The sequence below is a fragment of the Apaloderma vittatum genome, unplaced genomic scaffold, assembly GCF_000703405.1.
Source record: "Apaloderma vittatum isolate BGI_N311 unplaced genomic scaffold, ASM70340v1 scaffold7671, whole genome shotgun sequence".
Lineage (NCBI taxonomy): Eukaryota > Metazoa > Chordata > Aves > Trogoniformes > Trogonidae > Apaloderma > Apaloderma vittatum.
The window spans coordinates 2,282-17,017 of NW_009699520.1; the positions used below are offsets into that span (position 1 = coordinate 2,282).

The following is a 14,736-nucleotide window of genomic DNA, read 5'->3' on the forward strand; positions in this document are numbered from 1 at the left end:
CTTTCTTCGCTGATCTGGTGTACTCAAATCCTCTGCTTACTTTATGCAAATGCTATAATCTCCAAGCGGATTACTGACCGGGAAAACAAACTGGTTACTTTTATTTGTCCTTGTTGAGAAACTTCCTGCTTGGCATAAGCTCACCTCTCATTCTTTCTGTTTATCTAGAGATTTAGAATAGAGCGTAGCTCTGAGGAAAATGTAACTTTTGCAGACTCCATGTTCCACTACTTGCTCTGTAGCTCTGCTGAATTGCAGAGATGGAGATCTTTGGTTGGTATTCTTTATTTCCCTTTGGGAGAAATGTCAAGACAATTCCACTAATGTTTCAGGGAAAGACTCTCCCCTTATTTTCCAGCCTATATCTATACAAATATATAGATGCATCTGTTACATACATTTTTTGAATGCTAGTGGAGTAAACGTTGTTCTGAATCATCCAATGCTGTAGTGATTAAATAGCTTCTTGTGTTAGTAACTTCCGTGTGCAGAATTGATGAATGGCTACCTGTAGAAAGTGGGCTTGGCATGTATCTAAATCGTGAAACAGCTCTTCCTTTGGGGGTATTGAAAGCTACTGGGTCCAACCTCTGTGCACTTGTGTAGCAATCCAGCGGTCCCAGTGCCACCTTGCTTCCCGTAGCGGAGGCCACACCCGTTATGGGTGCAAGTAGGGGCCAGAGACCTTGCTAATTGTGCAAATCTAATGAAGAACATCGTCTTCTCTGGGACGCCACAACATTGAATAATGATTAAACAAGGCAGAAATAACAAATACCTGAAGGAGTGGTATTTTGAAAACTCTTAATGAAAGTATGTTTATTCTGAAAGCATATTAACTTAAAGAAAATTACCAATAATATGTCAGTGGCTATTATTCACTATTATTTCTCTTTGCAGGTCTCTGTGAATAGCAAAGGTGAGCTGCTACTCTACTGAATTCAATAAATAGACCCCAGCTGTCATTCTTGTGGTTGGAGAATGCTTGCTTCTTGCTTTTTGGATTTTATGTATCATGAGGCATCAAATTCTTCCCAAAAGAAGGAATTTTTGATCTGTAGGAACAAATTGGAAATGGCTAACTTAACAGAATATTGGCTAGGCTATGAGAATGTTTCCTTGATGCCATACATATAATTTTTTCTTTCAGGAGCACTGTTTTAAAGGAATTTATGGAACGTGTGGGGGATGCTTTTTGATATAAGGGCTCCTAAATACTGTGTGTTAAACTTTACATCAGTTGTTTGAGGCAGGAAAAATTCACTTTTTTATTTTCCCTTTTTCTTTAGAGGAATATGAAGAAGCTCTGAAGGTAAATGCTCTCTGATTTTTACTTTTTTTAATTTTTAATTAATTCACCAATTAAAACTGGTATAGCTGATGAGAACAAAAAAAACCAAACCAGCATTACCTGGCTCATAATAATCAGAAGAGCTCAGTTTTTTAGGTTTTGTACACTGATTTGAATGTTTTCCTACAATTTTTTTCCATCCAGGCTAATCTTAATTTGTATAAATTAGTTGAATAGGCAGTTGTGATTCAGGGCCCTGAGCAGCCAATTAATTGGTTAAATGACTGGCTTTCTCAAACACTTAAACAGGAATCTCCATGTTCAGAGGTACTAGTCTCAAATGGGATTCCTTTGAAAATCTTACCATGTAGACTCTATTGCCAGAGAGTACAACATTAAAGTTTTAATTGGTATCGATGCTTAATTACTTTGTAAGCAGTATCTTTTACTTAAACAAAATAAGAATTGCATTCCTTTAAATTTCAGTTTTACAATTTTGCGTTGGTAGCCGTGGTAAAGCCCTATCTCCTCCATCGACACTCCTAGAAAAATCTTCTCTGAATTTTCGGAACTTTTTCCTCATGATTTGAATTTCAGATCTGATAATAATGATAAAATTTACTGTAATTTTTTGGACAGAACCTCTATTGTTTACTGGCTTAAGTGAACAGCTTTATTATAGATTAATGTGTTGCAGAATATCTGCATATTATCCTTGTGCTTATAATAAACTTTTTAATAAGTATATTGGTAACCTTTAAGAAAGGCAGAATAGAGTATCAGCTGGCTGTTCCTTGGCATTTTACTCTTTTTTTGGGGTGTGTGTATTAGTCTTTCCTTAGCCTTTCCAGTTTAGCATGGTATTGTATTCTTACAGGATTTTGCATGTTGGTAGTAAATGGTGTGGTGTATATACGTATTATTTAGACTGCAGTTAAACAAGGAAATCGGCTTCAGATGAATGTGTATGAAGAAAAGTCTCTGAAAGAAACTTCGTGTTCTTTGCAACTACGTGATGAAACTGTGACGGCAAAGTTGGCACTTCTTAAAGAGAAGAAACCTCTTTTGCATTACTCCATGCAAGCTCAGGGATTAGAGGAAGAATTAAAAAATGAAAAGGAGCAGACAGTTCAGGTAGGATGCAGGGTTGGAATATATATTCATTAAAGCAAAGAATTCATAAGTATAATTTACTTTATAGACTGATTGTCATCTTTACCCATACATAAAATCTCTTTAAGTTCAATAGTTGGGTCTTTTATTTTCACCTACCTGCATCCATTAAAGCTTGCAAAAGTGTTTTAATGTCTTCAGGAAGATACTTCTGAGCTGCTTTAGGAGTACAGATTCTTTCACGCTGACCGTTCCTTGGTATTTTGATCAAGTAATTGGTCTCCTGAAGCCCTGATTGCCATCTCTTAACTTCTTATTGACTTGATTTCTTTGGCTCTGCTGTGTAATTACACTCAAATGCTAATAAGGCAGAAAATGTCAGTGGCTTCCTTGTGTTTTTTCACTGTTTTCCAAAGAGCTTGCCAATGTTTATTTTTTTTGTGTGACTTGTTTTGTGATATGTTTTGTTGTTGTATGTGTTTTTGTTGCACTTTTTTTTGTCACTGTTTTTTTCCACAGCAAAAATTAGATCACACTAGAACAGGAAGGAGAAATGAAAACCCTCCAGAATGGTTTACTAGCTACTTGGAAACAGTAAGTGTATTTTCTTCTGAATTCTACTATTCTTAAAGGAGTACATAAGAGTCCATGGACCTGTGATGCCTGACTCTATACATCCGATCACACTTGCTCTCAGTACTTGTGACCAAGATCTGAAAGGCATGTAGGCACCTAATCACTGTGCTTTTGTGGTGATAAATAGAAATTAGATGTCTAACTATGTCTTAACAGTGTCAGTGTTACCTGGGGAAAAAAGGTCGATACCTGCCAGTTCTTGTGGAAAGTGGATTGTTTGGTTTATGCACTTGCTTGGTGTGAGTGTAGTTTTAAGTGGCTCCTATGACGGAAAGTTTGTTGTATTCCAGGTAATAGGAACTTCAGGGCCTTCATCATGAGAGAGAGCATGAATTACAGTGTGCTTTTGGAGACTCTTGTTTGACCAATTTTAGTTGGGTAATACTGAAGGTTTCCTGAGATTTGAAACAAAGCATTTCGTGATCTTGCTTTTCTTGATTGTTCAGCTTAGAAAATACTTCTAGGAGATCCTTGAGTATAACCTGTAGGTTAATAAGATGTGCCTGTTAACTTGTTTTGAACAGTTAGTAAACGTTACTGGGAAGGAGTTAGACTGCTTCATCTAAGAATTAACTAGTGAGTTGTTGAAACTAAAAGGTACATGTACAACAGTATATGCATTTATCTTTGGGTTTTTGTTTGTTTTTTTCTATAGTCTCCCTCCCCTGGGGCCTCTTCATACAAACTAAAGATAAGGGAACTTAATGGTTGTATTTAAAACATCCCTGGTGAACAGAATCAGGACTTAATGATAGAGACTCCAGAGGGGTTTGTAGGGAGTTAATTGTCTCAGATTAGTTTCCTTCTCTTGGTACAAGATTATGGAAGAAGGACCTTAGTATTTTAAGTGTGAATATTTGGTTTTTAATTTGCCTTGTTAAAAGCTGTAGGCTGATATTTTCTAAAATATAAATCCTCTTGCAGGAGTGCGATGCTTGTTTAATGTCATCTGGAATGTACTGTGGGGCTGGGACGTTGATTCTGAACTGCTTTATGACTTATGGATTGGGAGTCTGGAGACAATATAATCCAACTTTCGAGGCTATGTGGGTGGGGTCTCATCCGTGACTTATTTTTTCCAGTTCAGGGAACAAGTAGTTAAGGAAACAGTTGAGAAACTGGAGCAGAAGCTGTATGAGAAGCTTGTTCATCACAGTCAACCTCCAGATTTTTCTGAGAGCTCTATTACAGCAGCACCTCCACCTTCGGAGAGTCAGCCAGGGAATGAAAACCGGTGTGACTGGCTCATCTCCTGCTGCAACTGCAAGGCCCGAATTGTTGGAGTTCGCTACCAGTGCAGGTGGAGTATGATGAGAGATGGAAGTGTGGGAAACCTAACATGTGGGGCATGTGAATGAGTCCGAGAAACTGTCTTGGGTGTTGCAGACTTCTCGTTGTCTAATTGGCAGATGCTGTGCATTTCAGAATGTCCCGCGTGTGTCTCAAAGTGTGCATGTTCTCTGCTGTGGTGACCAGACCTTACCAGTGTAAGAGCAAGATTAGTACTATTTTGAGAAAACGTGATTGTTAGAACAAAGTGAGAGAACTTTGTGAAACTTTCTACGTTCTCAGATGCTCTTTACCTCTTTTGCATATTACGTGCAGTAATACGCACACCACTATTCTGTGATAGTTGTATATTTAGTTCTGGCAGTCAACGATACCAAGGCAGGTTCTGCTTTTCTTAGTGATCTCACTGTTGTCAGTTTAATAATATTAAATAGGTTTTAATGAATATCTAAGGTATCAAAAGTGAGGTTTTTGAGTGAGGCAGTTGCTGTAAAGGTAAGTATTTTAGGGCTAGTCAGCAGCAGCAAATGGAATACCCACAGGGTTTTTTCTTTGGATTATTATTTTTTGTGCTGGCAGGATATGTCAGTCTGTTTTTTACCAGTCCTGTTCCTGCAGGACCAACCTACTTTGCATCCCTGAATACTTCAGTTGACTTATTCTCTGTGTTCTCTGGAGTATGATGCTGTTTCTGGCATAGTATTTTAGCATATATAATGTTTTATTCTTGATAGCAACAATTATTAGTCACTTGTGCTAAAGGAAGCATCAGGGTTTTTTCAGTTTACATTCAAGAATGAAGTGAGAACTGTGTTGCAGTTTTGCCAAGAGGAGGGCTGCTGGTCTAGATAATCCAGGTGGCTCCAAATGCTGATGTGTAAGTGAGAGAACCAGCTTCTGTTTCGTCAGGCACTGCTTGCAGTGGTAGTATGATACAGAGTTTTTCCTCTGCAGAAATGTAAGGGTTAATTGTCCTTCAGTGACTTTTTCTAGTGTGTTAATTCTTCATCTGCCTCTTGGTGAGCTTCTGCCTTTTCTGCTTTGCAGCCTTTGTCCAGCCTACAGTATCTGTGAGCAGTGTGAAGCAGGAGCATACGCACATGATCCTAATCATGTCTTACTAAAGCTGCGAAGACCTGTAACATGTGTTGCTGAGAACTGCAGCCCTGCAGAGTTTTCACCTTGCCTGCCTGCTACGTTGGAGCAAGTTAGGTAAATGGTGGGGCCTATCAGTACCGGATAAGATTATCTTGATAGCCAAGTAGAAACAGCTGTATTGGGGCTGATGTTCAGCTGTTATATTTGGAGATAGCAAGAAGGAGAAATGGTCAAACTATTGCGAGTAGCTAAAAATAGCTATATACCGATAAATGGCCTAGGTCATGAATCTGGCAGCATTTTTAATAAAGTAGAAAAGAAAATTTTGCGTTGTAAGTGGGTAGCAAACTTTGAGAGCTTGCTTTTTCTTTGAACGTACTTGAATCCATCTTTTAAGTTCACTCTCTTGCTGAGCCTGTGCAAAGTATCTTCACAGGCAACTATGAACGTGTTCTTGGACGTGGCAGTTCAGAACATGGTTTAGTAATTGTGGTAGTGTTGGACTGATGGTTGGACTTGATGGTCTTAGAGGTCTTTTCCTGACCTTAAAGATTCTATGATTCAAGTAATCTGGTATCCAGTCTCGAAACATGAGACATTTCCTGAAGTGTTCCTTTTGAGACCAAGACTGTGTTGACTAAAGCTGAGTTCTGATCAGTTTCAAGTATTATAACAAGGTGGCTTGTTGTCCCTGCAGGCTTCAGAAACAGATGGACAAAAAATTTCTGAAGGCAGAAAAACAAAGATTACGAGCAGAGAAGAAACAGCGAAAGGCAGAGGTCCGAGAGCTTAAAAAGCAGCTAAAATTGCACAGGAAAATTCATCTGTGGAACTCTGTCCATGTACTGGAAGCTAGTGGCTCACCTACACTGAAAGCTGAGAGTTTCCAACCTAATACCTTCCTGTAAGCAATGTCGTTACCTGAGCATTTTGTAGTTGTGCTGTCTGACCTTTTGTGATGAGACCAAATTAAAGTTACAGGAGGAGGTTATGAAATTGCTCATTTAAATTATCCGTTGTCGTTGGACCCTGTGAGAGTTTTTTCTAAATGGAATTTGCAAGGTGGAGTGTTTTTTACCGTTCTAACGTGAGAGGAGAGTAGGAGAAAAAAACCCCAAACATCTAATGGTTATTACCAGCAACTTAGATATAGATTTAGGAGGAAGGGGAATGCCCGGGGTTAACTGTATATGCATGAATGTACATACAGCGTAAGTAAACGTTCCAGGTGTAAAGTCTGTATCTTCCTGCTGTATCATGTCTGCATAAAGTACATCCTGTGTGCTTGTGTTCAGTGCTTTTTTTTTTTCCTGTTTTTCTTTTTATACCATCTTAAGCTGCAGCTCCTTAGACAGCAACTTTTGCAGGTAACACTTTGCAGTTTTCATCCCCTTTGATTTGACGAATGTACAGGTGTAAAACCGTTAAGAGTTGTAGTTTCTTTAGTTCATCCCTTCCATTCAGGGCATGTAAAAGTCAAATTATCATTAATCAGTTACTTTTGTGGGGAGCTTGAAATGGCTATCCTGCTTCCTTTTTGCTGATCAGGCATATTACAGGAACAAAACCAGTGCTAATTTGTGTCTGAATTCTTTCAATTCTTTTAAAGTTGGCATGCATATGAGCCGCTTCACCAGTCCCCTCTCAGTGCACCCAGATTAACAGTAAAGCTTTGAATTAAATTGATTTTTGAGCCTCTTTCAGGCAAAAACTATGGTGTCTTGCTGAGCAGTGTTGCTTGTAAGGCCAAATAAAAGACACTAGTGCTTGGACTATAGTACAATCTTTTTGATTCAACATCATAACGATATTGACTTCTTTCTCTAATGTAGTAGTGTAGCCTGCATTGCTGTCAGACTGAAATCACATGAAGAACAGCGAACTTTTTCTCTGTTAAATCTGAGTTCTACAGTTATATAATCTTCCAAATAAGCAAATATTGGTTTAGTGTGTTTATTTTTTCCCTCAAGCTAAGAAAAACAAACTGCTCTGTGGTATATAAACTGCAGATGAAAACAGTAGCTAAAACAAACTTCTGGAGATAGAAGAAGACAAGCTAAATGACCTCCTCTGTTTTTAGTCAGTGAAATAGTAACTGAATGACTCAGTTTTGTGGGGTTTGGTGTATTTTTTTGTTTTCTCTCCTCGATTCCAGGAGTCCTAGTCAACCCTTCCAAGCAATTGTACCAACACTAAGTGCGGTATTTGTGGATGAGAATTTGCCAGATGGGACTCACTTGCAGCCAGGGACAAAGTTTATCAAACACTGGCGAATGAAGAATACTGGCAATGTGGAATGGAGCTCAGACACAAAGGTACCTTGCCTTTGCTGTTACTTTTACACACTAGAACAGTTGTGGAAGATAATATTTGTATGCATTAGGAATCTGAATTCTCTGTCAGAACCCTTGTAGGATTTCTTTGGCTTGTTAATTCACAAGCTTGGCATTCTAGGGCAACAAGCTGTCTAGGTGTTCTTTACACTTGCAGACATAGGAAATCAGTGAAGGTTAACATCCCTGCTGTTACTATGTCACAGTGCAACCTTTTTTACAGCAGGTGCTTTATGGCTCCAAAACCTCTTTCTCCTGCAAGCTCTGTGTTCATGTTGAGAGATGGAGGTATCTTTCTTTGTGCTGGTAGTAGCTAGTGTGAGACTGTTAACTAGCAGTCTCTGCTCCACACCTAGTGTCTATAAGGCCTTTCAGCGGAGAAGCCTGAAGTGCTCGTTACTGTCCACAGTTTGTGGAGAAGCTTGTGAAGTTAACTTTTGCTTTATCTGTTGTATATTTCAGCTGAAGCTTATGTGGGGAAATCTGACCTTGGCATCTTCTGAAAAAAAAGATGTGTTAGTGCCATCCCTTCCATCGGGACATGTAGGAACCGTTTCGGTTGAGTTTGTAGCTCCTAACATAGAAGGAACTTACACGTCTCACTGGAGACTGTCCCACAGAGGGGAGCAGTTTGGGCCCAGGATATGGTGCAGTATTGTTGTGGATCCCTCCCCATCTACCGACTATCGAGAAAGCAATTGGAATGATTCCAACTCCTGTCAGAAGGACAAAGCTTCCAACATCAAACAGGCAAGGAGCTCATCCAGTATTTGGGGCAGACTTGAATTAGGAGGTGTAATGCGTATTGTTCGGTGCAGTGGTGCAGTGTCCCTAGCTATTTTGATTTGCAGGGGAGTCTTCTAGTTGTTTGCTTTGAATTCTTACTTTTACTAGAAAAGAAGCACAACTTCTGTTGCATTAGTGAGTTCTAAAATGATCATCCTTTTAGACAGGCATGGGATTAGGTATCGGTCTGTTGCAGCTATTTGTTTAGTTCTCTGATTGAACTGAAACACTGCAGGATTTCTTTATTAGAGCTTCTCCTTTTGCCACTAAAATAAGTTGAATTAAGTTACTCTCAAGTTACTTGTGCTCCTATATGTAAAATTTAGGTGTTACATTTTGTGTAATTGTTTTATTTATTTGCTTGTGGCTTCTAGGACATTATTGTTTTGCTTTTGCAGGATGCTTCCTTAAAGACAGAAGCAGATGCTCAGCTGATGGGTGAAATCATGAAGCAGGCTGAAATACCTCTGCCAAATATTCCTTTAAAGATCGAAAATCTGCCAAGTGAGAGAGAATTTTATATCCCATCTGTAGATCTTCTCACTGCACAGGTAAAGTGCTAAAATTCAGGTAGAGAAAAAATAAATCACCTTGGGTTTGATATCTAGGTATGTAAACATCAATAAGAATAAAACGCTTCTGAGGTCTAAAGTAGCCACTGTGTTTTTCAGGAAGAATATGTTGCATTTTATATAGCAGGACTATTTTCTTGAATTAGTGATGTGAACTGTCAATGCGTGGAAGGTATGTGCAGGACAGACTTAAGACTGTCAAAAAAGAGTCAGAGTGGGCTCTTTCACTGATCCTACCACAAGGGCGTAGTTAGCTTTGCCCCTTGTTGCCCTAATCTGCGTACCATATTCTATGATGTGGATGTATGTTAAGGGAAAACTGCCCTCTGTCTGAGATCGTGCCAAGTAGCTAATGAAGAACAGAGTTATTTGAGTTGATGGGATCTGCTGGGACGTACAATATAGGATTCCATTTCAGGATTTGCTGCCGAAGACTATGTGGTGTTTCTTTCTGTAGGATTTGCTGTCCTTTGAGCTGCTGGATATTAACATTGTGCAGGAACTGGAGCGAGTGCCACACAATACTCCTGTTGGTAAGATTCTCCTACTCTGTGTGCTATCTGTGTGATTTTCAGCCTTAGCTGCTTCTTAGCTTCGCATCCCCGAAACCGTGATTCCAGATATTGGAGGGGGCTGCTGCCTTCTTTGTTCACCCAGTGCCAGTGTGATGCAAAGCTAGTTGTGTATTTCACCAAATTACCACAGAATGGTTGGGGTTGGAAGGACTTCTGAAGATTATCTAGTCCAACCCCCCTGCTAGAGCAGGTTCACCTCAAGCAGATCGTGCAGGAACATTTCCGGATGGGTTTTGAATGTCTCCAGAGCCAGAGACCTTCACAACCTCTCTGGGGAGCTTGTTCCAGTGCTCTGTTACCCTCACAGTAAAGAAGTATTTCCTTATGCTTAGGTTGTAAGATAATTGAGTTTCTTGAGTCTTGCAAGAATATCCTTTTAAAAAGGATGACTTCTAAAAAGATTGCCTTCTGGAGGAAGGAAGATTCCTACTCCCAGTAGTGCCAATTGTTTTTGCTGTCTTTGTTTTTCAGACATGACCCCATGCATGTCCCCTTTGCCGCATGATAGCCCCCTGCTGGAGAAACCTGGCTTAGGTCAGATAGAGGAGGAGAGTGAGGGGAGTGGATTTAAACCAGTGCCTGGTAAGGAGTCGTGGGGAGCTTGAGGGTGAGGGGAGGAGGCTGTTGTCACTTCTGTGCAATCAGCAGATGATGTCTAAAAAGAATTCTAACTCCTGTCTTTCCCTTCTGTGGAAAAACAAACAGCTGGCTCATAGACATGTAGTCTGACACTACTCTTTAGGGATTGGAGCACAATCTATGAAGAATTCAGAAATGCTTCTCTTGGTTTGTCCAACCACTAGAATTGTTGGCAGATTAACAGCTTGCCCTTTATGTAGACTAGATTACACTCACACTCTCCAGGTGTGGCCCCTATACTTATCAATCACTTTCATGCTTCAAATCTCTCACGTTTTAAAAAGCATTAACACATAATCAATATTAACCTTGGCTAGCCTATAAAATTCTTATACTTGGCGTTTCCTCATGGTGGTGTTAATCATCTGTTCTGTTTCCCTTCCAAAGGAATGACAGAAGCCTGCTTTCCTGCAGATGCTTGTGTTGTGAAAGTGAAAGCTGAACATTCGTTGAACCAGGATGAAGGGGAGGAAGATATGAGCGGAACTCAGTTTGTCTGTGAAACTGTAATTCGCTCTCTAACTCTGGATGCTGTACCTGACCATAAGCCCCCACAAAAAAAGAAAATTCTTCAGAGTAAGTACTTAGCTGGCTTCTGTGGCTCTACTTTTTTTTGCACAAATTGTCCTGCACTGCAGGTGGTGATACTGCTTTAACTGTTGTTTCCCAATTGTTTTATTAGACTCTTCACAAACATTGCAAGATACTTTCAGTTGCAATATGATAAATAAACAGTCTCCTAGGATAAAAACTAATTCCACTTCCAAAAAGGAAGCAAAAATTCTTCAGTCGGAGACAGTGACAGAAAATGACTGTGGTAAGTAAAATAGGTTTGAATTTAAGATAAAGCTATAGTAAAGGGTACAAAAAGGTCTGATGCTGTTCTAGGAAATTGATCCTCGTTATTATGTCAGAAGATCGATGTCAGCACTCTAAACAAGCAGCTAGCTTAACAGCTGCTTTTTAAAGAAAAAAAAAGAATTGACATAAAGGTTCCAGTTGGATATTCAAGGCAGTGCTCGTATGTTAAGCGTGTCTGATGCTTCTGTGTTTCGTATGTGCAGCTTGAAGTCAGTGCTTTGAACTGTTTGATGCATATAATTCAGGAGCTGAAAACTACTGTGTAAGTTCTCAGTGTAGCTCTGATTCCTGTTTTTATTATAAGCAGCATGCATACATCAGCAACGTGTCTGCCTAGGTTAACAGTAAGATCTATCACTGTGCACTACACCACGTCCACAGTCCCTGATAGATGGACAATTATACCAGTAATACCAGCAGCGAAGGTTTATGGTTCTTTCTGAATACTTGTCTCTTACGTCTGGGACAATGTTGTCTTTGCTGTTAATGGATAATTGTTCATACTTCACTTCACTTTTTTTTTTCTTGTTAGGGTATCTTCCATTGTCTGATGAGAGACCAAGCCCCTATAGTGATGCTGGCAATTCTGATGAAGATGGTGATGATGATAAAGATGATGTTCAGAGTCAAGGCTCCTCTACTTCATCAGAGGATTATATCATTATTCTCCCTGAGTGCTTTGACACCAGTCGTCCTTTAGGGGAGTCTATGTATAGTTCGGCTCTTTCTCAGCCCAGTTTGGAAAAGACAAGAGAACCTGAAACAGGAGCAGAAAATCTGGAAGGTGGAAGCCAGCCACAGATGCACAGTGTCAGTGATGTCTTGACAACTTCACAAACACTGACTGTAGTACCACTAACCCCAGAAACTGTGGACACCTTACTCCAGACGCAAAGGTAGGCTTCTTGGATAAGAACAAAATGGTTATGTTTGTGTTGCTGTAGAGTCTGCAGGATGTTATGCTTCAGGTTAGTGTCCAAACAGAAATTTTGCACCAAAAGTTTTGTCACACACTGGAGTGAACATTCTAAATCCTGCAACTTTTTATAAAGCCTGTACTCACTGATTAGGTGAGTACAAGAGAGGGGAAGCAGGGAGCATGTGAAGCTTTTTCTTTGTATGTTGATCTTGCCGACATGTGTACATGTAGAATGAAAGTAGCACAAGTAATTTTTTTGCCTTACATTCTCAGGAATCTTGCATCTCTTCAGAATCGTATCTTCCAAGAACCAAACATACCAGCATCAGATATCTCTTCCACTCCTCATGATCAAATAAGAGAAGGTATTGGCAGTACTTAATGCAGAGTGCATCTTATTCTTACCACCTATTTCTTATGCCTAGTATTGGATTTGATGTCTTGTTATTCTTGAGAATAGAAATCTACTGAGTATTGATTGTTGTTTTTTTTCTCTTGAGTATTGAAACTGTACGATGTAAAATAATTGGCTTTGTGGATCAGTTAAGAGCGTCTGTTTATTAGAAGTGGTGGGAGGGTACTCAGAAATGTTTGTAGACATCTGGAAGGTTACTTAACTCGAATTAGCTGTATATTTAAGCTGGTATTACTGTCACTGGGAGCTCAGACAGCACTTTATCTCGTGTTAAACACCCACTGACCAATAAGCCAAATGACTTCTGAAATTATTTTGATTGTTTTGACTCAAGTAATAATCCTGCTAGACGTAGTTTGTGTGTGGATAACTAAACTTGAAAGTATTAATTCTGGACTGAATCCCACTCTTCCGTTTATGTACATGTTGCATCTCTTCAGCTTCTTGTTAGCTGCACGTGTTGATATGATATGTTTTCTATCTCTTCCAGAACCCAGTGGCGAAGACAGTCAGGGACTGGGATCTTCTGGATTTCTAAGTAGTAAACAGAAGTGCTCAGAATACCCAAGGTAATAAAGCTGAAGCTGTGACTTCACAAATACTGTTTTAAACTGAGAACTGCTAAATTAGGCACCTAGGGAAAATGATTGGCTTTCTGATTTCATGTCGATACTATTTTGGAGAAAGGTCTCCCTGCTTAAATGAAGCATTCCTAAGAGCTTGGTTTCTACTTAGACTTGAATATGAGGGATGTGTAGAATTGCAAGCAAAAGTGTATGAAGAGCTCAAGCTAAATCCTTTTAAAATTCCATGAGTGTGTGTGTTTTTTCTGGAAAATCTCAGGATTCTTAGAATAAGGGTTTTGTAAGTTAATTACAAAGTTAAGCATCTCAACACTGAGACAAGAGGAATAAGAAAAAACATAGAGCAGAATATTAAGTGATTTCAGAATTGATGGAAAACAAACATGTTACTCTGGCCTGAGTGTCTGTGTCACAGCACACAGCTCTCCTGTATAGATGAACTTTTCTGGATGAGACTACTTAATTCTTTACAAAAGGTGATGTTATGGAAAGCAAACTAATGTACTTTAGCATAAAACCACAACCTAATAGAAGAAGAAAGAAGGAATTGAGCTTCCTGCATAGCTCAGTTCCCAAATAGCAATGATTCAATGATCATAGGTTGTTCTCTGCAACGAGAACTAAATCTCACTTGGCATATCAATAGGGAGAGACTTGGATTTCGTTTGCAACAAACACTTGGCTTTGCTGACCCTAAAGTAATACTTGACTTCTCTGCAGATACCCTCAAGGAAACAGCATTGCAGGAGAAATTGTTAAAGGAGCTTTGTCCGTTGCTGCTTCTGCCTACAAAGCATTATTTGCTGGACCACCCGTTACAGAGCAGGTAAATGTTTTAAATGTTAAGCTTGATGGCATCCCTTTCTGAAGCATGCTGCCCTGCCAGCAAATAGGGAAGTCCATATCATAAGGATCGAAGCACGTCTCTCTTATAGCGTCATGTATGAGTAATAATTCACCTTTGTAAATGAACAATGAAAGCAAATATAAACAACTTAGTTGTGGACCAAAGGGCCTTTGTGTTAATCATATTCCAGTGTAATGCAGGACCACTGCCTTAAATGGCAAAAATAAGTGATGTTATTATATCTTATCTTACTGTCTCGCTTTCAGCAGCCCGCAGCTACCGAAGAGCACACTGCCACTCTTCTGTCCAGCCTGTGTGAGATGGGATTCTGCGACAGGCAGTTAAACTTGCAACTGCTGAAGAAACACAACAATAACATGGTTCAAGTGGTAACTGAATTGCTTCAGATCAGTAACAGTGACTGGTACAGCAGTAGATGCTGAATCTTCATAGTGGAGCGAAGAATCATCTTCATTGAGTAAACTCTCATTAAGCACTGCAACAGTGGCAGACTGCTCCTCAGCTGCTTTGAGTTTGGAGGTGTGACTAAAACTTTGGCTTTTCTTTGAGCTTTTGACTTTCTTTTCTCATGGAAATGCCAAAGAGTGCTTGTCAAAGCATCTTAGGAATTGGAGACCAGAATGTCAACTCTTATTTGGACCTCATAGTTAAATGAGTAGTCTTTAAATCTCGTAATTTCATACTGAATCCCTTTATCAGGGAGTCCTGTAGAATTACTTAAGCTTCCAGCCAGATGAGAATTTCCCCTTTTGTTGT

The 14,736-nt window shown here is 39.5% G+C and overlaps 1 protein-coding gene across 1 annotated transcript in view; it reads left to right on the forward strand.

Moving 5' to 3' along the window:
• NBR1 (neighbor of BRCA1 gene 1) overlaps positions 1–14,402 on the forward strand; it is a 14,883-nt gene extending 481 nt beyond the window's left edge. Inside the window, exons 2-20 of the mRNA XM_009878403.1 lie at positions 901–919; positions 1,290–1,312; positions 2,219–2,425; positions 2,924–2,998; positions 4,123–4,340; positions 5,378–5,542; positions 6,126–6,332; positions 7,584–7,743; positions 8,224–8,511; positions 8,946–9,098; positions 9,577–9,652; positions 10,166–10,276; positions 10,721–10,909; positions 11,016–11,150; positions 11,727–12,090; positions 12,387–12,478; positions 13,019–13,097; positions 13,833–13,938; positions 14,226–14,402. Of these exons, the coding sequence (XP_009876705.1) occupies positions 2,249–2,425; positions 2,924–2,998; positions 4,123–4,340; positions 5,378–5,542; positions 6,126–6,332; positions 7,584–7,743; positions 8,224–8,511; positions 8,946–9,098; positions 9,577–9,652; positions 10,166–10,276; positions 10,721–10,909; positions 11,016–11,150; positions 11,727–12,090; positions 12,387–12,478; positions 13,019–13,097; positions 13,833–13,938; positions 14,226–14,402 (2,772 nt within the window). The 5' untranslated portion in view covers positions 901–919; positions 1,290–1,312; positions 2,219–2,248. The remainder of the gene's footprint in view (positions 1–900; positions 920–1,289; positions 1,313–2,218; positions 2,426–2,923; positions 2,999–4,122; positions 4,341–5,377; positions 5,543–6,125; positions 6,333–7,583; positions 7,744–8,223; positions 8,512–8,945; positions 9,099–9,576; positions 9,653–10,165; positions 10,277–10,720; positions 10,910–11,015; positions 11,151–11,726; positions 12,091–12,386; positions 12,479–13,018; positions 13,098–13,832; positions 13,939–14,225) is intronic.
• Positions 14,403–14,736: the final 334 nt, after the last annotated feature.